General features: G+C 35.0%; 3 protein-coding genes and 1 pseudogene across 4 annotated transcripts; 3 read left to right on the top strand and 1 right to left on the bottom strand.

Annotated features, from left to right (window-relative positions):
- Nucleotides 612-3160, top strand: LOC18590623 (annotated as a pseudogene).
- LOC18590622 (tropinone reductase homolog At2g29290) lies at nt 8304-10142 on the top strand. The gene is made up of 5 exons (XM_018127017.1): nt 8304-8464; nt 8645-8852; nt 8958-9174; nt 9297-9403; nt 9721-10142. Exons 1-5 carry the CDS (start codon nt 8376-8378, stop codon nt 9913-9915), a joined length of 816 nt encoding a protein of 271 aa, XP_017982506.1. The 5' UTR covers nt 8304-8375; the 3' UTR covers nt 9916-10142.
- LOC18590620 (probable protein phosphatase 2C 24) lies at nt 14707-17202 on the top strand. 2 transcript variants are annotated; one of them, XM_018127016.1, is made up of 4 exons: nt 14710-15393; nt 15504-15812; nt 16311-16416; nt 16522-17202. In XM_018127016.1, the coding sequence occupies exons 1-4, from the start codon at nt 14896-14898 to the stop codon at nt 16872-16874; spliced, it is 1266 nt and encodes a 421-aa protein (XP_017982505.1). In that variant the 5' UTR covers nt 14710-14895; the 3' UTR covers nt 16875-17202. The 2 variants fall into 2 exon arrangements, with proteins under 2 accessions (XP_007016312.2, XP_017982505.1); XM_007016250.2 differs by having other exon boundaries at nt 14707-15393; nt 16311-17202.
- Nucleotides 20293-23837, bottom strand: LOC18590619 (methylsterol monooxygenase 2-2). The gene is made up of 7 exons (XM_007016247.2): nt 23641-23837; nt 22677-22814; nt 22345-22490; nt 22046-22165; nt 21716-21928; nt 21527-21607; nt 20293-20607 (listed from the first exon to the last, which is right to left on the bottom strand). Exons 1-7 carry the CDS (start codon nt 23668-23670, stop codon nt 20526-20528), a joined length of 810 nt encoding a protein of 269 aa, XP_007016309.1. The 5' UTR covers nt 23671-23837; the 3' UTR covers nt 20293-20525.

Raw genomic sequence — 26812 nt, 5'->3', positions numbered from 1 at the left:
TACTGGACAAATGGACTTGGTGGCCTTTGGTAGGCCAATAGAGAAGTTGGTTGGTGTGACAATTATTAAACTTGTAGCATTGCAGGCTATCAGCCGAATGACGCTACCTAGACCTGTTAAGGCATTGATTAGCTAAGTAAGAATTTTTACTGTGGGGTTAACAAGCAAGGCAATCAAAATAGGAATTGCCAACTACAAAATGTTTGACTGTGATGAACTGCAACATCAAGAATGGTGCACTGCAATTTCTAGTAATGTCTCGAGATCATTAACACCTCCAACTGTTAACTCAGAATCATAGACACCCATAGCAACAATAAAACAACCAGAAGAATAAGTTTTGCCATCACCAATCAAAAGTCAAGTAGTTAGAGAACTTTTCCCACAATCTACACCATAAAAGCAACCCACCACTAGCAAAGAAGAAAAGTCACCCACCAAGAAATACAAAACTAAGTACAATTGATAAATTTCTCTATTTTCTAATCCATTATCACTTGAGATGAACTTACATACTAGTTGTTTCAAATTGTTTTTTACTGCTTGAAAGTGATTCATTCTATGGTTTTTTTTCCTTATATGTGTAGATACTAGATTTTGGTTAATACTGTTACTCTAAAGAATTAGGTTACAATATAATGTTGTACAGAGAACAACCAGAACAAGTGAAGTGCTACTTCACGCAGAATAAGTAAAACAAGTGAAGTGCTACTTCACGTAGAATAAGTAGAACAAGTGAAGCACTACTTCACGCAAAACAACTAGAACAAGTGAAGTGCTACTTAACGCAGAATAACTAGAATAAATAGAACACTACTCCATATGGAACAATTATTACAAGTAAAACAACTACTTCGAATAGAATAACCATTTCACTTGGATGACAGTGAAAGCAACTCGAAACAAGTGGCAGGGTTCATGGGTTACTTTCATCTTGGGATGTTCCAAAGAGTTTGGCTTGGTGGCTCAGATATGGAGGTAGTTAAAAGGTCTTCCTCTTAACCCTTTCCTGAAGTACAAGTGTTTCACCCTCTTACCTTGTTCTTGTATACTTATTCATGTACAGCTTATTCTCTTGTACCTATTCTCGTACAGCTTCTGCTCTTGTACCTATTCTTGTACACCTCTTTTCTATTACCCTTACTTGAGAACAAGTCTTATTACATCCAATTACAGTAACGTTTACTTACATTAATATTCTTCATAATAATGTCATTCATTAAGCGCATTAAAGCCTATTCTTATGTAATCGTCACTTTTAGCACTATATATAGAGCCTCACAATTCATTTGGAATGACTCTTCTCTCCCCCTCCAAGCTAACACATTCTCAACTTGAGAGCTTCTCTTTCTAAATTCTCTCTCTAATTATCTTGTACTCTCTAAGTCTCTTTAAGTCTCTTCTTATTGTCTTCCACCTACCACAGTACTTAATACTTTAGGAATTGCTTCAATCTTCCTCTCTGCCGCCTCTGGCACATTCTTTTACTTGTTTGCAATACTTCCTCTCCCTATCACAAGAACCCCCTTTACAGTGATTAGATCATTATATTGGCAAAAATGGAGCTTCTATTTGACTGATCACAAATTAATTAATATTGTAACCAAGTACGCTATCGTAGAAGAATTAGTTGCACTGGGAGCGAGAACACACACGTGCTCACGAAATGAAACTGACCTCAACAAATGCTTACTTGACTGGGAAGCAAAGGGTTTCTAGGTTACTGGTTCAATCTGTGATGTATCATCTCAAGCCCAAAGAGAGAAGCTAATAAGCACTATGTTCTCTGAATTTGGTGGAAAACTCAACATCCTGGTAAGTAAGCATCCATTCTTATTCTTTCTTTTTCTGGTAACTCTCATTCTGCATAATGTCCAGACTCCTGAGTTTTGCTAATGAGACATTTGTGGTTCCAATAATGCCAACTTGGTGTGCTATAGATTAACAATGTGGGAACACTTATTTCAAAGCCGACTCTAGACTTCATCACTAAAGATTTCTCATTGATCATGGGGATCAATTTTGAGTCTGCTTACAACTTGTGCCAACTTGCATATCCTCTTTTGAAAGCTTTAGTAGCGAGAAGCATCGTTTTTCTCTCTTCAGTTGTTGGTGTGGTATCAGTAAGTAGTGGATCTTTATATGGAGCAACAAAAGGTCTGTGTGTGTGTGTGTGTGTATGTGTGTATAATTTTCCTGTCAAATTAAACCTATATTGCAAGCACATAGGTGAGTAATTTTATCACTCTTGACTGAATTGAGATTTTCATTCCATTGTCTTCAGGAGCCATGAGCCACCTTGCAAAATGCTTGGCATGTAAGTGGGCAAAGAACAATATAAGAGTCAACTCTGTTGCACCTTTGGTCATTCGAACTCCCCTTGTTGAACTTGTAAAAAATATTCTTTCCCCATACATTTACCGTTTATGTTTATCAGCCTGATCATATCATTCAGAGTAAGTGTAACCAAAACGGATATCCTAAGAGATGAGTTATAGAATAAATTACAAGAAATGACTATATTGATTGCTAGGATTTTTTTAATAATTAAAAAGTATACAATTTGAGACCATTATGGTAAAAGTTCATATATAAATTTGAAAGGTTACATTAAAGCATGCAAAGTTTTGTTCCTCAAACTGTACAATATTTTCAGTGTTGTAAATTAGTAGTATTTATAATTGTTGTCATTCTCCTTGCTTGCAGTACATTCAAAAGTTTTCAGAGACTATCATCTGTCGAACTCCGATGGGATGCATTGGAGAGCCAGAGGAAGTGTCATCCTTGGTGGGATTCCTGTGCCTATTAGCATCCTCTTATATAACAGGGCAGACTTTTTGCATCGATGGGGGCATGTCAGTGAATGGCTTCTTCTACCATGAAACCTTAATCGAGAAGAACAGCCAAGCTAGTTCCCAATCTTGAAATGGAGCACAAGGCTTTGCCCAAAAACCAAAACAAGAAAATAAGAAATGAAGTGTTCGGCACCTCAGTTACAGCTCCCTAGCTGTTGCTTGTCTTTCTCTTTCTTTTCCCTCTTAATCTGCCGTCTAAGAATGCAACTTGTCAATAAAAAAAAATCTGAACTGCGGCACTTGTTTGGATTTGGATTTCATTTCTATTATCTACCAAAATGAAACAAAAGCTGTTGCTTCTTGCATTTTGTCTATAATTACTGTTCTACTATATATATTTTGTTGCCATCTGTAGTTGATAATGCCATGATATAGATTAATATTCAAGAATTAAAAAGCCTATGAGCACATTGGTTGACTAATTCCAAACAAAAATAAGACATTAAGTGAAAATTAGTTAATCGAAGAGACGTAATGTTATAAAAAGCGTAGGCTCACAATTAAGACATGCGGAACTCTAGTGAATAGACTACACATTTTAGAAATGATTTTCTCTCTAACTAGCATCAAACATTTATGACTTTTGTATAATATTTTATTTTCATTCGTGAATTCTAATATGTAGTTTTTAATTTTATTACTTTTTAAAAATATTTTAATTTTATTCATTTCATCAATCAATCGTCATCAACATTAAAAGAAATCTACCACCTTAATATTATGTGGACATCAATATGGATGACTACGTGACATAAATCACAGTCATGTGGATGTCTATGTGACAAAAATATTCTAACCATAAACACTTGAATTTCCATGTGACAGAATTCACCAATTTGAAAATTGTTGTACCAAAGTTGTTTTCATCCGAAAAGTCAGCTACATTAGAGGCAGTTGTTGTAGGCGATTGATGAAAGAATAAATGGAGTGGTGGTAAAGAAGATAAATATGTTGGGAAAATAGTGTATTGAATAAGGTTCAAATATCCCACATTGCTAAGGTACATAAATGTGTAAGTGCTTTAAATATGCAAACTCATTATGGATTTGTTGCAAAGAAGAAAAAGGAGTGGGCACACACGCACACGAGATTGGGCTAAGCTTTGAAAAAATTCAAATTTTTTCTCTTGCGCACAAGTATACACATGGGCTAAGCCCAAGTTAATTTTTATACCTTAGCTTTAATTTTTTTTTTTTTTAAGCTTTCTCAACCTTTGAATGAATCAACTCAAACTCCACTAATGTTAACCTATTTTTCTTTTAAGCTTTCTCAACCTTTGAATAAATCAGACTCAAAAACTCTCCTGATTTGGTGCAACGTTCACTTCATCATCTACTTATAAATACAGCCTCCCTACCTCAGTTACAACACACACTAAGCAAGGCTTCTTTTGCTACTTTCCTCTCAAGTTTCTTTGCATACTATTTCTCTGTTTTAATGCCTTTCCTATTGAGTTTTATTTTTTCAGAGAAATCTTTTTGTTGTTCCTGCTATCCCTTACTAGTTTGTGCAAACTATAAGGAATGGTCTGTTGAATCCTGGAGGATAACTGCTACAGTCCTTTTGCACCGAGTCTTGTACTCTGAAAGGGCGACGAAAATTATCCTTAAAGACAGTGATACCTCGCTTCAAACTTTTTACTGTATTTACTTGCTTTATTTTATTTTCATTTGTTTCCTAGAAATTTTTTTCTAACAATATGTTTATGGAATGATGTATTCTCATGAGCCTCTAGTGGAGATAAAGCCCTTCTTTTTCCTTTACCCCATTTGAAATTATGCTTTTGCCCCTTCTATATGCCAAAACAAATGCTTTAAAGTATATACTTAAGCTTTATTTTAAAAGTTTAAAACCGTATGGGGTTGGGCTTAAGTTTCAGCTTGTGACAATTTGTATCAAAGTAAACTCAGATATTCACTAATGTAGGGCCCCATGAGAGATACAAGGATCAAGGTAGACCCAAACTATTGTAAGAGTCCTTCTCCTCTACGGGTAAAAAAGTTGGGCTTAAGTTTCGGCTTGTGACAAGTGGTATCAAAGCAAACTCAAATATTCATTAATGTGGGCTCCCATGAGAGATACAAGGATCAAGGTAGACCCGAACTAGCGTAAGAGTCCCTCTCCTCTACAGGTAAAGAGCCAGTGCAACAAAAGCATTACACAATTAGGTGGGGTAAAATGTCACGAATCTCACATCAATAAGAGATGAGATGGGTCTTGGATATATAAATATGGATCTTACACCACCTATCAGGAATGTCTTTTGGGTTAGGAATAAGGACTCATGATTTATAGACTTACTTAAGTTCTATTTTCAGAGTTTAAGGTCACACGAGGTTGAGCTTAAATTTTGGCCCATGACACCAAGGGGTAATTGACATGTATTTGAATTTAAATTATATTATGCATATACTATTGTGGAAAACCCTTGGCTATGTGTTATATGTTCTAATTTGATCCAAAGTTTTTTACGCTTGCTCAGATCTCATGGGTTTTGCCTGCTGGGCTCATGCGCCAATCACAGTTCCCTAATTTGGATCATGACATTATTAATTAAGTTTATTATCCATTTTCTTAATACATATAAAAAATATTTTATATATTAATATATATATATATATATATATATATAATTAGTGTGATTTTTTGAGTGGATTGATTCAAAAATTTTAAATCCAAGAACTGACCAAAAAACTAATTAGATCAAACATTTTGGATCAATTGACCCAATGGATCAATTAGACCAAACCATTTTACCTAAATCGCATTTTATTTGAATGGATAATTGATCTGACTTGGTTTGCTCATCCCTACAAGTAGTATAATTATAAATTAAGTGATTGGAGCAAAAACTTTCCTAGGTGATAATTTTTCATATGATTTTTGTCAAACATTTATCTAAACAATAAAAACTTGACCAATGGTTGGTTAATTATTCTGTTATTACTCCTTAAACATGGATGAAAAAAAAAATCAACTACCTCCCTAATTGTTGAGTAATTAGTAATGCCTTATGCACCTAAATAATTATGAAGGAGAGCTAATTAAAAGCAAGGTCTAATGGCTATTGGTATTACCAAGCACAATGGGATGTGGACAACTGCATCTTATTCTTTATTGACTATAGCCTTTGTCCATACATTGTGACTGCCGTGTGGAACCAAAACTACTTAAGTGTTGTCCTTTTCCCCCATTTAATTTCCTATGGAATCTTTTGTACCAATGGCGAAAATAGGAAGGCAACAAAAGTATTACACAATTAAGTGGGGTAAAATATCACGGATCTCACATCAATAAGAGATGAGGTGGGTCTTGAATATATAAACATGGATCTTCCACCATCTATTAGGCATGTCTTTTGGGTTGAGAATATGGATTCATGATTTATAAGCTTACTTAAGTTTTATTTTCAGAATTCAAGGTCGCACGAGGTTAAGCTTAAATTTTGGCCCATGACACCAAGGGGTAATTGACATGTATTTGAATTTAAATTATATTATGAATATACAATTGTGGAAAACCCTTGGCTATGTGTTATATGTTCTAATTTGATCCAAAATTTTGTACGCTTGCTAAGATCTCGTGGGTTTTGCCTGCTGGGCTCATGCATCAATGACAGCTCCCCGATTTGGATCGTGACATTATTAATTAAGTTTATTATCCATTTTCTTAATATATATAAAAATATATTTTATATATTAATATATATATAATTAGCGTATTTTTTGAGTGGATTGGTTCAAAAATTTTAAATCCAAGAACTGACCAAAAAACTAATTAGACTAAACATTTTAGATCAATTGACCCAATGAATTAATTAGACCAAACCATTTTACCAAAATTGTATTTGATTTGAGTGGATAATTAATCTGGTTTGGTTTGCTCATCCCTACAGGTAGTATAATTATAAATTCAGTGATTGGAGCAAACACTTTCCAAGGTGATAATTTTTCATATGATTTTTGTCAAACATTTATCTAAACAATAAAAACTTGACCAATGGTTGGTTAATTATTCTGTTATTACTCCTTAAACATGGATGAAAAAGAAAATCAACTACCTCCCTAATTGTTGAGTAATTAGTAATGCCTTATGCACCTAAATAATTATGAAGGAGAGCTAATTAAAAGCAAGGTCTAATGGCTATTGGTATTACCAAGCACAATGGGATGTGGACAATTGCATCTAATTCTTTATTGACTATAGCCTTTGTCCATACATTGTGACTGCCATGTGGAACCAAAACTACTTAAGTGTTGTCCGTTTCCCCCATTTAATTTCCTATGGAATCTTTTGTACCAATGGCGAAAATAGGAAGGCAACAAAAGTATTACACAATTAGGTGGGGTAAAATATCACGGATCTCACATCAATAAGAGATGAGGTGGGTCTTGAATATATAAACATAGATCTTCCACCACCTATTAGGCATGTCTTTTGGGTTGAGAATATGGATTCATGATTTATAAGCTTACTTAAGTTTTATTTTCAGAATTCAAGGTCGCACGAGGTTAAGCTTAAATTTTGGCCCATGACACCAAGGGGTAATTGACATGTATTTGAATTTAAATTATATTATGAATATACAATTGTGGAAAACCCTTGGCTATGTGTTATATGTTCTAATTTGATCCAAAATTTTGTACGCTTGCTAAGATCTCGTGGGTTTTGCCTGCTGGGCTCGTGCATCAATGACAGCTCCCCGATTTGGATCGTGACATTATTAATTAAGTTTATTATCCATTTTCTTAATATATATAAAAATATATTTTATTATTTATATTATTATNTTTTTTATATATATATATATAAAAATATATTTTATATATTAATATATATATATAATTAGCGTATTTTTTGAGTGGATTGGTTCAAAAATTTTAAATCCAAGAACTGACCAAAAAACTAATTAGACTAAATATTTTAGATCAATTGACCCAATGAATTAATTAGACCAAACCATTTTACCAAAATTGTATTTGATTTGAGTGGATAATTAATCTGATTTGGTTTGCTCATCCCTACAGGTAGTATAATTATAAATTCAGTGATTGGAGCAAACACTTTCCTAGGTGATAATTTTTCATATGATTTTTGTCAAACATTTATCTAAACAATAAAAACTTGACCAATGGTTGGTTAATTATTCTGTTATTACTCCTTAAACATGGATGAAAAAGAAAATCAACTACCTCCCTAATTGTTGAGTAATTAGTAATGCCTTATGCACCTAAATAATTATGAAGGAGAGCTAATTAAAAGCAAGGTCTAATGGCTATTGGTATTACCAAGCACAATGGGATATGGACAACGGCATCTTATTCTTTATTGACTATAGCCTTTGTCCATACATTGTGACTGCCGTGTGGAACCAAAACTACTTAACTGCTGTCCTTTTCCCCATTTAATTTCCTATGGAATCTTTTGTACCAATGGCGAATGTGGGAAGGCAACTATGTGCCACACATAATATATCTCAACTGCAAGCAGACAAAGGAAGAGGCAGACAGAGAAGTAAGAATGGCTGAAGCAGATAGCTCTAGCAAGGATAACAGATGGAGTCTGCATGGCATGACTGCCCTTGTTACTGGTGGAACCAAAGGAATCGGGTTCTTTTTCTCTCTTCCCCCTTTCTTTCTCTTTTGATTCTTGGACTTTTTTACATGAAAATATATAACATTTTTTGTATATTCAAAGACCACAGCCCTTTGTTGCTGCTTTATTCTTGATATTGGGGACTGTTTTGCTCCTTTACCTGCTGTTTGACTGACACCAAGTACTGCAATCAGGCATGCTATCGTAGAGGAACTAGCGGGACTAGGAGCAAGAATTCATACATGCTCCCGAACCGAAACCGAGCTCAACAAGTGCTTACTTGAATGGCAAGCAAAGGGCTTCCAAGTTACTGGTTCAGCCTGTGATGTTTCGTCTAAGGCCCAAAGGGAAAAGCTAATTAACACTGCCTCCTCTGTATTCAACGGGAAACTTGACATCCTGGTGATTATCATCATCCGCTTTCCTACTTCCTTCCAAAATTACTGGCTGTCATAATTTCTTGAGTTTTTGTGAGATTCGTGGTTCTGATGTTTGGTGCGACTGCAGATAAACAATGTGGGAACCGTTTTTGCAAAGCCGATTTCAGAGGAAACGGCTGAAGAAGTTTCATTTCTCATGGGTACCAATTTTGAGTCAGCTCATAACTTGAGCCTACTTGCACATCCTCTTCTGAAAGCTTCAGGGGCAGGAAGCGTTGTGCTTCTCTCTTCAATTGCTGGCCTAATACCACTAAGAACTGCGCCTACATATGGAGCAACCAAAGGTAACTCTCTTGCCTGATATACTACCTCTACTGCATGTATATATACACAAATTCATTTCGAAATTGAAGATTTGACCTTAAATTTTTTGCCATTTCCCTGAATCTCATGTCATCTGTTTCAGGGGCCATGAACCAGCTTGCAAAATACTTAGCATGTGAGTGGGCGGGAGACAATATTAGGGTCAATGCTGTTGCACCTTCAGTGATCAGAACTCCCCTTGTTGAACCTGTAAATAACTTTCCCTACGCTTATCATCATTCAGCATGATCATAATAGGACCTAGCCAGCACGAATATCGTCCAACATAAAAATGAAAGTGATTTGTTTAGAAAAAAGATGAACATGTGGGATCACTTTAGCACCATGACAAGAAGTTAGAAAAAAGCTATTTAGCAGAAGAGGCAACAGGCCAACCTAGCATTAACAGACCAAATGCTACATTGTCCTTGCTAGAAAACTGGGAAAGCTTCGTCAAAGCATAGTTTGCTCCACATTCTCCAATTTTGAAAGAGCTGATTACGATTGTTTTCCGTTCTCCTTTGCAGTTTTTTCATGATGAAAAAGCACTTGGGGCTTTCATCACTAAGATTCCGATGGGACGCACCGGAGAGCCAAAAGAAGTCTCGTCATTGGTGGCATTTCTCTGCCTGCCTGCAGCTTCTTATATAACAGGGCAGATTATTTACGTCGATGGAGGGATCACACTGAACGGCCTCTTCTTCCCATCAAACATAGCATGAAAGGGAATTGAACACCACCCACCCCACTTCGCAATTTGCTATGTATAAGACTCTTGCAATAAGACACCTTTCAACTAGACGTGTCATGGGTCGGCTAAGGCCAGAGCCTGAGAAGGCTAGTTCAAGCCCATTCATATGCCTGAACTTTGTTTTTATGCCTAAACAAAGAAACCCAGCATGTATGTAACTTTGATCCTCTATAAACCGTATTTGCATATTTTGGGCTTTGTTGAAACGACCAACCAAATCTGAATGGTACCTTGAAAAATGATTCCACACTCATTTCACAGGGCAAGCTCGTACACAAATCTTCTTTTAACTTACTAAACACGTTTTTTGAATTAAAATAACAAGTACTATTAGAATCTACCCAATTTTTCATTAATATATTATTTATTTAAAATTTTATATATTTAATAATACTAATGAATTGATTGATTTTTTTTTGCAATTTGTAAGAAGTAGCGTCAAAAATTGAATTTTATTAAAAAATTTATATATTAATAATATTTAAATATTATTAAAAAATAAATTTATCATAAAATTATTTATATATTAATATTTAAATATTACATGACAAGATAAAATATTTTCATTCAATAATTAAAGATTTTATTCAAAAAGTCAAAACTTAAACAACTTTCTTTTTTCAAAAATTCAAGTCCTATTCAAGAGACTCGAGGTTTTCTCTTCTCAATCCTTAGTTGTGTTTTTCAATCTCTCAAACTAACTCAATTAGACTTCAATTGTTTTTATAATTTTCAATCTAAATTAAATTTTTAAATATTTTATGTCTAAATATTTTTGATTAATTTAATAATTTAAGTTCATAATTATAATTTAGTTAATAAAAAATAATATTGCATTTCAAATAATATCTTAAAATTATAAGTTTTTTTATTTATTTTGTAGATATTGATTATTTGATTTTTTTATTTAATTTTATGTGATTTTTAGATGTTTATATTTAGTTTTGATCAATGAATTAAAAACTATCATATAGTTTTTTATTTTAGAAAACTGTTCTTCGACATAAAAGGAGCAAAATACAAAAGTAACAGAAACACAACACCCCCTTCAACTTTATCTTCACCCAACAAACAAGAGGGGGAAATATTTCTCCATTTGTAACTTTTACAATGAGAAAAATTACAGTATACTCATTTCACCTAATTTATTGAATTCGATAATTTACTATATACGATCATATTTTATTTAATTTTAATATTATTAGATGTATTTATAGTGTTTCTACTGATGTTATCATACAACGTTTTCAAAATATGAAAAATTATCGTAGACAATTATAATCTTTTTATATATTTTTACTTTAAAATATTAAATTGAAACTTTTAATTTATACATTTTAATATTTTTTTTAATTATGACATCATTTAAAAAAAATTTAAATCTACCACTGGTGACCATGACACCTACCTTCCCTCTTAAATTAATTTCTTCCGGTAACCAAATCACCTAATTACTTACCAAACCAAAACTTGATGATTTTGATAAAAGGAGGGGCCTCATCTTTCTGTGGGCAACGGAGGGGGAACCCAGCTGATGTGTTCCTAGAAAAAGATCATTCGGTTATGGCACATGTTCCACCATCTTTAAGGACAGCATGGATGATGCTGTCTAAGTGAAGAAAGCGAGTACAATGATGTGGAAACTTGTAATTCTTTAACCAGTTTCACTGGACGGAATAGAGTGAGAAGGACTAAAGTTGAAAACTCCGAACAATGTTAATTTGACAAATCCCGGAAGGATTAAGAATAATTAGGAAAGGAAACCTGACCGAAACCAGAGAAACTTGGTAACATTAATTCACACGCAAAGCAAACAAAGATCACTAGTCTAATCCCTGGATTGTGTGATTTTGAGGGTTTATTGCCTGATTCTAAACCAGGAATTGATTACATCTGGTTGATTGAGAGTGGTGCAAGATACACAAGCAAACCAGACTCTTAACAGCCCAGAGTGCTTTAGACTAAAAGAACGTAAGCATCGTGAGACCTAGGACATTTGCCTCTGTGACACACATAAAAGCAAAGTGAGAGAAAGAAAAATACTCAAGTTGACATTATTAACAAAAGTCCATTCAGACGTCGTCCATTCCTTACAAGAATTCAATTCCCCCTTCGGTATATAAGAAAAAAGAAACCAACGACAAGTGGAAAGGGATACCCTTTCAAAATTCATTTCCCATGACATAAACCTATTAAAATAAGAGCCTGTAGATAAATCAATAGAGCAAATTAATATTGTTGGTGTTGAAATATTGAATCCCATGACGATAACTCGAGAAACCCTCGTGTCATTCATCGATCAATGTGCAGTGCCGAAGCCACGTTGAAGCTGAGCTACATTATACTAAGGTAAGACTGAGCAGACAATCAGTTTGATGGAGTTTGGTTCCAATATATATATTCTGCAAACAATATTTCAAACGTAATGAAGAAGAAGAAGGTTTTTTTTTTTTGGCTTGAAATATTTAATTGATTAATGATAAGCTGAATCTATTTTAATATAACATCTATGTTTTAAAATTAACCTTGGTGTACGGTCATATCACTTTCTCCAGAAAATCAATAACATCCCTTTCGGGTACAAGGAAACTCTCATTGGGATTCGCTCTTCGACAAAATATATTTACTTAAACTAATTAATGGAGGCTTAGCATTGTTTAGTCCTAAGCTCCATATATGCAAGTTCACTTCTCTCAGACAAAGTGTATTATATATGTAGTCAGTATTATTTTTGTCAATAAGACGGTTCAGGGTAGCACTTTAAGCTGCTTTTTTTTTTCGTTTTTCTTTTTCCATGTTCTTCTCCAGAGTGATTGTACTTTATGAAAAAATTTCTCATTACTAGTATCAAAGATGATCTAAATGCTTTAATTTTCCACGACCTTTAAACTCCAACAACTTTTTTTTTTAAACGGAGAAAGCCCCCAAAATCCTCCAGTTCCCTGAACTTAAGTCCTCTGTTCTAGGCTAGCAGATACAACCTGCAACCAATCTTAGGTGTCAACTGCAAAACCCCTCTTCCTAGACTTCTACAGCTACAATCCCGCCGTTTTTCTTGCATGCTGTGGGTTATGTCACCGGTGCCAAATGTAATCTAAACCATGCCCTAAAATCTACGCTTACATGCAATCTGCCCAACATGCACAAAACTACTCTCACCACGTACCCCCTCCCCCACCTCCAAATCTCCCTTACCTCGAAGTTCTTTCTTTCTAAGCCAAACACCCTCTCTCTCTCTCTCTCTCTCTCACAGACACACACACACTCACCTGCCCTCTTTTTCCGTTTCCCCCCCTACGTGTCATGATCTTCACTCCACGTACCCCTCTCTCCCTTCCCACCTCACCTCCCTAATCCTTTCAAACCCTTTTAGTCACGCGTCACTTCCTTTACGTCCCCCAAGAGAAGTCTCTCGTTTTCTTCGACCCCCTTTACGTGGGACGATACAGGAATACACTCCCCTTTCTTTCCTCATTTCGTGGCCCTGTTTTCCTGCAAACGGAAAAGAAGGAATTTCGCTTCTTCTTGTATCATTTTTTTTTTTATGGAGAAGAAAGTTTGGTAGGGTTTCAATTTCACAGAAGAAGAAGATGGACGTGAAACCAAAACCAACCTAACTAACCAAACATTCCCCATTTTGATTTGATTGAAGTAAACTCTTTTTTGTTAAAGGTTTTTTTCTCTTCCCCCTAGTTGTCTACTCTGTCTCTGGTCCTCAGTTTTTCTTTATTTTTTTTTTCACTCCCAGAAATCACGTGGCAACATTTCCCCTTTTTTTTCCAATGTGTCGACTTCATGCAACCCCCGCTCCCCCTGTTTCTACTTCCAACTTTGCTTGCCAGCTTGACGTTACACGTGTACCTTTGTCTACAGGTTACCTCACCTGTGGCCCCATTATCCCGTACTGTCCTCTCTGTCAGTTCACACGTTGTCCAATCTTAATCCCCCACGTGCCCTGCAGAATCCAGTTCGTGTGATTATGTTGCTGCCTACCTGAAAATATGCTCCCCTCCCCTCTCATAATTGTGTACGGTAAAAGGTTCAAAAGCGGCTCGGGTTCCTCTTCCTTGGCCTGGGGGGCCAAACTGCAAAAATAATAAATTCTGTGGGGCAAATGTTGTAATTAAAGTCAAGTGATTAATTAACTGATTCGGGTCGGGGTAGACACGCGTTCGAGATTGAGGACCAAGGGGGCTCTAGATATTCTACATAAGCGTCAACGATGTGGACGTCGGGACCCACAAGTCAAAATCAGCAACGGATACGTAGACAAATTTGATTGGGCCACGAAAACCTAAGCCGAATAAAGTTGGAATTTCGAGAGGAAAAAAAATCGTGGCTCATTCTCGTATTCCACGATGGAGACACGTGGACAGCAACTCGAAATCGAAAAGAGGAGACTCTTTCTTTTTCCTCTATCTCACCTCAAAAAGAAGTTCAAAACACAAAAAAGGGCAATTAAAAGAAAAACCAACGTCTTAGGAAAGGACCACATGCGTGTCAGGAAAGGAAGGTCCTCTGATAGCGCTGTTGATATTTGATTGGGCCACGTAAGAGGGTAACGCTATTAGAGGCAACACGTGGTGGTTTTGAAAGGGAAGGGAGAAGTGAGATCAACGGTGAAGATGAGTTCATTTAGGGAAAAGAGCACTGCGTCACGGTACAAAACAGTACTACCTCTTTTCGGTCTGCCCGTGACGGTGACGGGCAGCCTGCCCGTGGCGACACAAAAAGGAGCTTCCATCCTCCCACTGAAACCGAAAGCCTCTTCCTTTTAAAATCCTCCCTCAATGGAGCGCGCGAGCGTTCTTTTCATTTCATTTTCGCATTCGATTTTACGTTGATTTTTTAAAAAGAAAAGCGTAATTAAGAAAAAAAATTGCAAGAAAAAGAGGTTTCGAGATTTCTTACCAGAAATTTTGATGATAATGGGGTGGTTTTAGTTGTTGTAATGGCGGAGATCTGCTGCGGAATGGTGAGCGAAGGCGAAGCATCAGCTCCGTGCGAGCCAAGTTCACGTGCAGCCAGGAAACGTAGAATGGAGATTAGACGGATAAAATTCGTCACTGACGTGGCTCCATCAGAGGCTGAGAACGGCCGGAAACGCCAGAAGCTCCAAATTTACACAGCCTCATTGTCTCTAGACTGTGAAAACGCTGTTGACAATTCTGTATCCGATGAAGACGGGAATAAACAAAAGGTAAAAGTTAAAAACGAAAGATCGAAAACGAAAGGAGCGATAGTGAAAAGTCACTCGAGCCCTGCCCTTTTGTCGCCTGTAACCGATTCAGAGTTATATCCGAAATTCGGCGTCGCTTCGGTTTGTGGAAGGCGAAGAGACATGGAAGACGCCGTCGCTATTCACCCGTCGTTTCAGCGCCAAGGCCAGTTCTCTGCGGCCACTGGGTTTCACTATTTTGGCGTCTACGATGGCCACGGTTGCTCTCACGTACGAGTCTTGTAATTTAAAAAATTTAAATAAAAAGATCAGTCATTCCTTTTCTTTTATGGGGAAAATTGAAAAATTTTTTGGCGGTTTTGGTTGTTGCTGTTTGTTAGGTGGCGATGAGATGCAGAGAGCGGTTACATGAGCTGGTGAAAGAAGAGTTGCAGGGTGAGGAGGAGGAATGGAAAGGTGCGATGGAGCGTAGCTTCACGCGCATGGATAAAGAAGTGATCAAGTGGAACGAGAGCGTGGTTGGAGCTAATTGCCGTTGCGAGTTACAGTCCCCCGAGTGCGATGCTGTTGGATCTACAGCCGTTGTCGCTATCGTAACGCCTGATAAGATTATTGTTGCTAACTGTGGTGATTCTAGAGCTGTTCTGTGTCGTAACGGCAAGCCCGTTCCTTTATCGTCTGATCACAAGGTTAGCACTTTAGCTCGTTCTCTCTCTCCTTTTGCCTGTTTGGTTTCTGAGAAACTGCTCCCAACAAAAAAGAAAATGGTCGTTCTCTCTCTGTAATCATGTTTTATTAATCATGTGATTTAAGGCTAGAGACAAGATAACAGATAGAATGATTCAAAAATTTCCAATTTTCCTTCTTTTTGAGTTTCCAGTTAACCAAACGACTTCTTTAAGAAACTAGACTTGATTGTGTCCAAAATCACCCCCTTTTCTTTTCTGGCCCTTTTTGGTTACCCGTTTAGTTTCTAGGCTGTTAACAGCTTAAGAAGCTAAAACGTGGAAGAGCATTTTGGTGCATTATCTTCATGCGTATCATGCGGAAACAATGAGCTCTTCTGAATCCTACGGCAGGGATTTGTTTAGGCGGTTTTTAACAACGAAGTATTGAAAAATAAATAATGTTTTTATTAAACCGTAATATAGCAATGTGACTAAAGCTCTTTTGATTCATGTTAACAGCCGGATCGTCCGGATGAGCTGAACCGGATCCAAGCAGCAGGCGGTCGGGTCATTTATTGGGACGGCCCTCGGGTCCTCGGGGTTCTCGCAATGTCTCGAGCCATAGGTAAAAGTTTCGGATTCATTCTCTTACCCACTGGAGCACGATTGCATGATTGCACCATTTCCTTATCGTACGCCGCTCACTTGAAAACATTGTCTGCGAACACAGGCGATAACTACTTGAAACCTTACGTGAGCTGTGAGCCGGAGGTTATGATCACGGACCGGGCGGCGGAGGATGATTGTTTGATCCTTGCGAGCGACGGTTTATGGGATGTTGTGTCGAATGATACCGCGTGCGGGGTGGCGCGTATGTGTTTGAGGGGGAAGGGTAATCTGCACGCGCCGCCGTCTTCGCCGGCGGAAGGAGTGGAACGGGAGGCGGTTTTAGGATCCACAATGGGAGAGATCTCGGACAAGGCGTGCACTGACGCGTCCATGCTGCTGACAAAGCTAGCGCTGGCCAGGCATAGTACAGACAACGTTAGCGTAGTCGTGGTGGATCTAAGGCGAGCCACGTAGGCATTCGGAGTTTCAATCGTTTTCCCCTCTCTCTCTCTCTCTATTCTGCTTTTCTTTTTGGCCTTTCTAGGGTCTAGTCTATGGGGCAGTGAAAAGCTTAAGGTCCTTTTCCTAATTGTATTTTTAGCCCCTTTTTTGAAGGAGAAGATTTTGGGAGGAAGGGGGAAAATATCGAGTTATGAAAGATAGTGGGGGAAAAATGGGATATTAGAAACACAAAATATACCAAAAAAAAAATGAAAATGAGGCTGGCTTTTGTTGGTTGGTTCTTTTTCAAGAAATGAAAATCTTTTACCCGAAATGATAATAGTTTTATTTATTCACATCATTTCATTGCGTATGATGGCCAAATTCCACAAAGATGTGAGGATTGCTTAAAAGATTCATTCAAGGAAAAAATTGGGCATAAATATAACATGAAATGATGAAAGCAAGCTCTTTCCATTGTATGTATTTGTGTGAGTGGTGAGTTTGGTTTAAAGACAATCAATCAACCACTAAAAGGAATTTACAGGTGTAATCCAGCATGATAAACCAAAGGCTAGCCCTCTTTTCCTTTCATTAATGATCAGACGAGAGGCAAAAGGCAAAAGAGTGTTGCAAAAGCAGACAAAACCTTTACTTGCATTAGATGACTTCATTTTCCCCTTGTTAAAAGAGGGGAATTTCAAAATGAGGCAATGGAACCAAGAATATTTGAGGGTTTGCACTTTAATGAGATAAAAATAATTACTAGGAGGGGAATAAGTTGATATATAATTATTAAAAAGGATACTTGCATTTATAATTTTATCATTTTTTCTAAATTTCTCATCTTTAACCTTAGCCAATAGTAAGAGAGAGAATCAAAGCTGTCAAAGTCGACGTCTCGACATTGGTTGCATTGACAATAATGGTCCATCACAATATTAATTTACCGTCTAGAAAAGCAAAACACGATAAAACAAAACTCAATAATTGTTAAATCAGATCTAATCAATTTAGATTAGATTCAATATTGTCGAATCTAATTTGACGAGGTTGTTTTTGTTCTCAATATATCATGCTCTTATCTATTTGGCTTGAGATCTAGACATAGCATGCCAAGTCAGGTTATTTGATCAATTTCAACATTAACTAAGTTATTTTTGACAAATGAAACGACTACTATTGACTTTATTAATAATGTTCTCTCTTCCGATAGCTCTTTTTCTTCTTCTTCAAACTTGGAGTTTAAAGGATGAGTAGAGAAAAGCAATTTAATTAGGGATAAGATGGTGATTATCTAATAATTATAAGATTCATGATTTCCTTATTTGTAATTACTTTTTCTCATTGGTGCGAACACTAATTATTCTTGTTCCATTGCCCCAAAATGAAATTTCCCCCTACCATGAATGAGCAATGTTAAGGTTTTCGGTTTGAGCACGTGGTGGGCCGCCTTTATCAATAATATCAAGTTTTTCTTTTTCCGTTTTCTTTTAAAACTAGATACTTGTCTTGAAATCAGTATTAATTCTCATTTAAAATAAACATTTAATTAGTCAGCTTTTGTTCGTAATTATAACATTTGTGAATTCATTCATCTCATAAATTTTTATTTTGGTGCAATCAATCTGTATAATTTTTCAATAAAAGAAAGTATACATACATTTATCATGTGCTTTTGTAATTTAGACCTCGAGTTAAATATTTTTTCATTGTCTTTCGAGGTTATTTTTTTTATTTCTTCCATGATGAACTGTTGGTATTGAACTATGAATTCTTTATTTTTTTTAAAAAAAAAAACCATAATGTTCTAAAATTTTTTTGAATTCTTTAAATAAATTTTATTCTTTTTTTATGTTCTATCATACTTTTGTTTTTTATTTTAAAATAAATTAAATTTTATAATTAAAATATTATTTGTCATTTTATATCCACATGACATTAACGTTGATATTTTTAAATTAATATATTATCATATCAAATTAACATATCATTTATAATTAATTATAATATTTTAATATTTTATATTATTATTAATTATAACATGTTAACATGTTATGTTAACATCACGTGATATATAATAATAAATAATATTTTAATTAAAAATATAAAAACTTAATTAATCTTAATAAAAATATATAAATTTATTTAAAATTTTTAAATAATTTAAAGATTTTTTTAAAATATTATGCTCTTACAAAATAAAATTAGCCTCACAAATAAATTTATTTATTGAATCAATGTGTTTGAAACCTTAAAATTGAAGAGCAATTGTATAAATAAGATAAGAAAAGGGGAGAAAGTGTCAAATCAAAGGATCGAGGAATGGGGCCAATATGGAGTTGGAAATTCTATAAAAGAGATTAGACACTAAAGCAGGGCCTGGAACCTGCCTACGAAACTTAGAAACACAAAACGAATTTTGCACTCCAAAATAATTAAAATGAAAAAAAGAAAAAGTCCACCAGAGCCTCCTTTCCTTGCTAATGAAAAAGTTGGGATTTGTTTGGTGAGAGACATATCGGATGGAATGGACATCCATCTACGTCCAATCATCACATGCCAATCAACTTTTCTTTCCAATTATTGGCAAAGAAAAGAGAGACAAGAATTCAGCGTTCTCCCAAACAGGGAATAAGGAATCACGAGGACGCCCTTCTCCCATTTTTCGTCTAAAGCAATATTAGTCAGTAGGATCAACTTGCACAGGTGTACGTGTGGGTTGGTTTGCCACGAAAATGGCTTTACATCACCCTAACAGATGTTTATTCTTGCACCCTTCCGAGATGGGAATTTCCAGGAAATACCGCAAGGGTGCCAGTTCTGGCTCCAAGATTTCATCATCTTGAACAATCATGCTTGGCTTGGCTTCATGCATTGTTTTGCCAAGAAATCAACTTCACAACTAGCCTAGTTCATTTTCTGCTCCTCAAATCCAATTCTGCCTAGTTGCAAGCTACTAGTTCTCAATCAATAACAGACATTTGAGCTGCTAAAACTAAAACTAGACTATTTATACCATGCTACGATTCTAGCTATGATACATGCTAGCAAAGGGTATGATATTGATCCAGGAGAAAGGGAACATAGAAGAATTAAGGCCCTAAATGCTTTAGCATCTTTTGCAGGCCAAACTTCAACACCCTCAGATTCAACAATCCTGCAATGGAAATCCTGTTCATTAAAGTATACAAACTAGTTTGTAATTTGAAGCTAGGTTTTAGACTGGAATACATAGAAATAAACAGAATGTATGAATAGGCACAGGCAAATAAAATGCTGTGATTCCCACGAAATTATTTAGCCAGGTCGAATTTCCACTGGGTTTGAAAAGTAACAAAAAAAGGGGGAAAAAATTATGGTCATTGTATATGCATAATTGACATGAGATCAGAGTCCAGCATAATAAGTGCATAGAGAAATCGGATACTCTGAAATGGGAAAAGAAAAAGAAAGTTAAGAATAGGACAGCAACTTCATTCATGCTAGGAACAGAAGGGTCACAAAATGTCCAAAGAAATCTTTCCAATTATTCCACATTAGCACATGCTGTAAACACGAACAGCAATTAAACACAAAAAGGTGATTGCACAACAGGATGCAGGGACACAATGAGACCTTTTCTAACATGCCCTTGATCAGGAACCCTCTTCTATGTCAAGCCCTTGAAACTAATTTTCTCCGTTATGTTTGCTTGCTGTCATCTTCAACTCCATCATGCTTTAGTGCTTTCAATTTTCTGTAGCCCTTATCAGTACCAAATATCCTGAGAGAATACATGTTGATCTGCCATAGTCAGTATATGTCATGCCACTTTCTAGACATTGTTGCTACAGATAAAACATTTCAAGTGTGCACCGAACCTAACAGCAAAAATGATATAGTACCACAAGGATATAAAGTCCAGACCCCTCAATTATTATGAAATGAAGTTGGTTGCAAATGAAAACAGAATTGAAATAATAACTATGATTAGTTGTAAAGAGCACACTACAAATAACAACACAGCACCCAGTACCAAGAATTCTAATTACGCAATTCATCCACCATATTTCTTGTCAAAATTAAATAGAATACAAGCAAATAATTGACAGGGCAAGAGCATCTAACATGAAAAGCATCAGATTCTAACTAATTATAACATAAAGAAAGCAAATATTTTATGCAGAACATTCTTCAGAGCATCTTGACATCCAAAGTGACAAACTTTAGAATGTGCATCAGCTACTATCAAGTTTGTTTGAAGTTTAAACAACACAAAAAAGTTCCCAGTGATCAAGTGCAAACTATAATTTACAACACTCCTGCCAAGTTAACATATTAGGAAGTCAGAGGAGTGTTGGTGGGGGCATTGACAAATATTCCCTTGGTTATGCCTTGGAAGTTGTAACCCCAGACAGAAACTTCAAAAAAACATTCCATACCAAATATTCTCAGAAAACAGGTGGATTCTTGGTGCAACTAAATCCCAAAAGCAGATTCATTCTAAAAGTAGGCTTTTTACCATAAAGTGGCAAAAGCTTAATGTATTGAAATGGCTAAGAACAACAGACAAAAGGACAGGAAAGAAGATCCATAAAATTCATCTACTTCTCAATGGCACAAATCTAGAGGCAACCACTATAAACTACAATCTGACCATGGAAAACATGCTACGCTTCAAAGAATAAATGCCTAAAACTCACCAGTCCATGTAAACAAATGTAGAAGAGTAGTTGCCAGATTTCGTATAAAGCAAACGGTGATGATAGTCATGAAAATCAGCACTGTTAAAATGAAGATATGAACAATTACTTCACAGCTGATGGATAAAACATAAACATGAAACTATATACACTGACTGAAGCAAAGAAACAAGTGAATGCACAACTCACCCCCCATATAAAGGTAAAAAGTTTGAGAGGCTCCATGGAAAATGGTAACCACAATGTGCCTCAACTGTCTCTAGGACTCTAAGGACCATCCACAACCAGAGAGTGATCAGATGTGGGCCAGTGATGGCAGGACCAACAATTGTTGCAAACCCGAGGAACAATATCTCAGCAGGGTGAGCATACTCAGATGTCAGTCCAAATGGTGTAGCATATCTGTATAATGTATATGATATTAAGTAACCAATAAGCACATGAGAAAGAACCTACAAGGAACAATATTGTTCATAGTTTTAATTAGTACTAGTACAAGCACCTAATATTCAGACTTACTCATGATGGACACTGTGCACATGCTTGTAGAGCCATTTTGTATGTAAAATTCGATGTCCCCAGTAAAACACGAAATCCTCAAGGATGAAGTAGAATATTATCTGTGATAGAACCACTTTCCTGCAGAACCAAATAAAGGATCTAGCCAATTAGAGCTCCAAAACAGAGAATTTTATTGCATTCAGGTAAATTTATGGAAGAGATATTGCTGGATAAGTAATATAATTCAAGACTATTACGTCTGAATGGGGTAAAAATGGAGGAAAAAAAGATCTAGCATACAAAGAACCTGAAAATACCAGGATGGCAATGGTAGACTACTTTTCATGCCCATGAATCTAAAAACAGGATAAGAGGCACTCATAAGTGGTAAGTTGACACAAAAATGATACAGAAGCAGGCGGGTGATACATTTTTCCTGAGCAGCAGGGCTGTTGTTTTTTGTCTGCATAGAAACATAAATTAGAAATGAATCTAATTGATTACGAATTCTGCTAGATAAAGACAAAGAAAGGATTTATTTGTCACTAACACCCCTTCCCTTCCCCCCCCCCCCCCCCTGCCAAATTTTATGCTAACAAACTAAGAAAGTAATAACAGTTGATAACTATAGCAGCAAAGATGAACTAACCTGAATCTTGTATTTGCTCAGCAATCCAGCTCTTTCCAGATATATAAATGGAAGTCCAGCTAGGAAAAAAACACTTTCATGAAGAAAGAAACTTCCCAGACTTGCTAGTTGGAAGTCACTGAAATGTGTGATCAGATACTGCATGGTAAACAAAGAAGATTTTCAGGGAGATTATCTCATGACATAAACTGCTGTTCTATGCATAAAAAGGGCATGATATGATTCAAACAAATTAATAAACAATGAATCCAGAGGTGAAATCAATAAGCAAAACCAGACAAATTTGCCTTTACTCTAAGCAAAAGGGAAGAGGGTTTAAAAAACAATTCAAAGTTTTGTTGAAGATCCTTTGCTATAGACCACTAACATATAGGATCAAACTGATCAGTTGCAAGCAACACATACTCAACATTGACAAACAAGGTGCTCTAGTCTGGATTCCAACTTCAGGTACTTGTTATTGTAAACTAATTTCCTTGATGAGCTAATGAAGTAGCCAATCTAACCAAAAACTAGAGTGAAGTAGCGACCTGGATTCAAAACCCAAACTAATCTCCATTCTGCAGCTACCAGCATCCCAGTTATGAAAGCCACAACAATCATTTGCAATACTTAAGAAACAAAACCAAAAAAAAAAAATCAAACTATGCTGGCAAAATGAATTTCAATTCGTACGAGAAAAGAAAACCAAAGAGCATTATTTAATCAAATCCTGCTTTGTAAAAATCAAAAATGACATCCAACATCTGAATGTACCTTGAACGTCACATCCAAAAACAGCTAAAAAAACTAAAAACTTCGAAATAAATAACCATCACCCAACCAACCCAACCTTCATATTAACTATCGTTATCCCAAAACCACATAAACCCAACAAAGACAGATCCAAAACAAGCAATGGGCAGTTCCCAAAAAGAAACTTAACAAGAAACAAGAAAGAGCAACAAAAAGGAGGGAACTTTACCAGCCAGCCAGATTCAATAACAGAAGCCATGAGAGCTTGGAAGTGAAAAGAAGCTAGTGATCTCCACAATGGCTTTTTAGTAAAAATAAAATCTTTGGAGACGAGAGAGAGAGAGTTATGTAAAGAGACAAACAGAGAGTGAATATTGAGAGAAGCAAGGTCCACGAGACGAGTACAGACTGTCAAAGGGAATCTGGGCTTTATTTATGGGCCCCCTCCTTGCCCTTTTCTCCACATGAATTCAACGACAGTAAAAAAAACAAAAACTTCAAAAACAGAAGCTTTACAAGAAAACGGTAACCATTGGAGAAGAGAAAGTTTTCATTGCCCATTGAAACAGAAATTAAAAAAATAAACTTTTTTGTACTCTTTCCTTGTTGCATTTAAGGAGATTCACGAAAATTAGGCCAAAAATAAATACTCTATATAGCCCATTTTTTCAAGTCAAATTTGTGGGTTTTGAAGAATTCCATGGATGAGGACAACAATCTCTAATAAATCTTCATAAATAGTAGTGTTTAACATTTTTTTAATTTGAGAAGATATTTTGTCTTTTCATCCACATAACAACTAAATTATGTTATCTTTTATATTTGGTCAAAGATTAACTAAGTTCATTAGTGATTATTAGATGCAAATGTTGTGATTAATATTTTTTTAATAACAAGTTATTTCTTGAAAGCAATATAACTTTGAATCATAAATAAAATTAAACTATTGCATTTAAGGTGATCCACAAAAATTAGACCAAAAATAAATACTCTATATAGCCCATTTTTTCAAGTCAAATTTGTGGGTTTTGAAGAATTTCATAGATGAGGACAACAATCTTTGATAAATCTTCATTAATAGTAGTGTTTAATATTTTTTAAATTTGAGAAGATATTTTGTCTTTTCATCCAGGTAACAACTAAATTAAGTTATCTTTTATATTTGGTCAAAGAGTAATTAGGTTCATTAGTAATTATTAGATGCAAATTGTTGTGATTAATATTTTTTTAATAACAAGTTATTTCTTGAGAGCAATATAACTTTGAATCATAAATAAAGTTAAAATATTGCTTTTCTTACATTATACTTTAAAGAAATGCAAACATATTGTAAACCAAAAAATTAGGCATGAATATTAATAAGATAATAAGAACATTTTGGGCTATTTGGTGGTACGGTATTATGCAGGACTAGGCTAGCAGGCCGAACTTGCCGTCCTCCAATTTAATTTAATTTAATTTTTTTATTGTAATTAATGATAGTGAATAATATTATCCGTTACAGAAGGAAAAAAGATGTTTTTATTAAATAAAAATTACATTTATTGCAATTTGACAATTTGAAGAACGAAAAGTCCAAAACATTTCCCATTTGCTATCTGCAATGAAAAAGAATGTGTCATGCTCTCCTCCTCCATACAATTTGCTTCTGTAATTTCCCAATTTTGTTGAGTTTGGGTGTATCCAAAGTGTCCTTACTTTGGATAAATTTGTTCCTTTCTCTTTGTGGTAGATCATATCATGAGAATTATTTTCAGGGTTTTGGATGTAGGCCCATTTTCGTGTGGGATTTTCCTAGCTATCATGCGTTTGTGGTGTGTTATCTTGCTGTGTTTCCTTTTGAAATTTGTTTCCTTTCTTCTTATTTATTGGAAGAGAGATGAGATGGATGTTTACGGAAATTCAACTTCCAGGTGACGATTCCAGGAAGGAAAATCAAACTCAAACATCGACAAATCCCACCCGCTTAGCTAATCAAATTACAACAAAATGCTTAACAGTTTCGTGTCTGGTAACAATTGGTAAATTTTTTGCAACATGCATGGCTTGAAAGTGGCTCTCCATTGTTTTAGGCAGCAAGACATGGACTTTCCAACAAAATCATCTAAAAAATAGCCATTTATATCTTTCCTAACATGTTCGTGTCATAGGATTATTACCCTCTCTATAAAAAGTTAATTTAATAAAGTGTGCAATTTTCATACTGATAAATTTTTTTCGAAATCTCTTTATTTACCCGATGTGAGATTGAAACACTTGTTTAATTCTATTTTCAAGAACACAACTGTTAAATGTACTAAGTATTAACTAGAGTAAGAGAGAGATTAGGTGATAGAATTAACATGCATCTCCGTAGAATAAAAACCAAACTTGATTAAAAAGTTTTAGGTATATGTAAGCCAGGGCTGGCCCTTGAGTAAAGCCACTCAAGCAAGGGCTTTAGGCTCTCAATTTGGTGAGATTTTAAAATTTTATAATATAATTTATTATATTAAAAATATATAAATATAAAAAAATATAAAAATAATTAATAATTAATAAAATTACATATTTTCTCATTTTTTTTAATTATGTGTCTAATAAATCTTAATTTTCTATCACTTTCTAATTTTTAAAATACTATATTATTTCCAATCAACTAACGGTCATATGTATTTATCATCTTTAATAACTATTTTTTTCTCACTTATTTTCCCTATTTCCAATCAACATATTTAATGATTTCTAACAATTATTTTTTCTCCTATATAAAACGAATTATTTCTTTTTTAATGTATAATATCTACTTTTAAATTTCTTTTTTCTAATTTGCTCTTTCTTCCTTCTTCCGTTACTTCAATTTTCCTTCAAAAAATACACAAGAAATCCGTTATGTTATTATCTTTATAAAGCCGTGAACCTCATTTGTATTTTGCAATAAACATTTAACAATTATGTACTATTATTCTAATATTTACAGACTTTTTACTTTAATTTTTAATTTATATTATATTTTTATATTGTTTTTATTTTATGTGATAGTTGATTTATTTGAATTAAAAATTTTGATTGCTGATTTTGTATTAGTTATTTAAAAAATATTAAAATTTTGCATCTCAAAAAGTTGAAAGAATAAAAATTTAATAATTTTTTTAATTTCAATACAAAAAAGCTTCATTGATTATTTCGTTTTAGGTCTTTAAACTTATTGAGCCACCCCTGAGTTTTAGGTATATGTAAGCCAACCAGATTTTACAAGTATATGGCAACTTTGATGTCTTGTGCTCTATTATTATCATTGTCCAAATGGGTATTACCAGATCATTTTCTGAAAGACTAGAAAGAGTTGAGTGTAGATTGCAGTGGAATATGATGTTGTCTCGGAATTTGATTTGTTTGCTTGGTCTCTTCTTCATCTTCGA

Source organism: Theobroma cacao, chromosome 9 (genome assembly GCF_000208745.1).
Source record: "Theobroma cacao cultivar B97-61/B2 chromosome 9, Criollo_cocoa_genome_V2, whole genome shotgun sequence".
In the NCBI taxonomy this organism is placed as follows: domain Eukaryota; kingdom Viridiplantae; phylum Streptophyta; class Magnoliopsida; order Malvales; family Malvaceae; genus Theobroma; species Theobroma cacao.
Note: the sequence above shows the minus strand (reverse complement) of the source record. Positions and strands in the feature narration are given on the sequence as shown.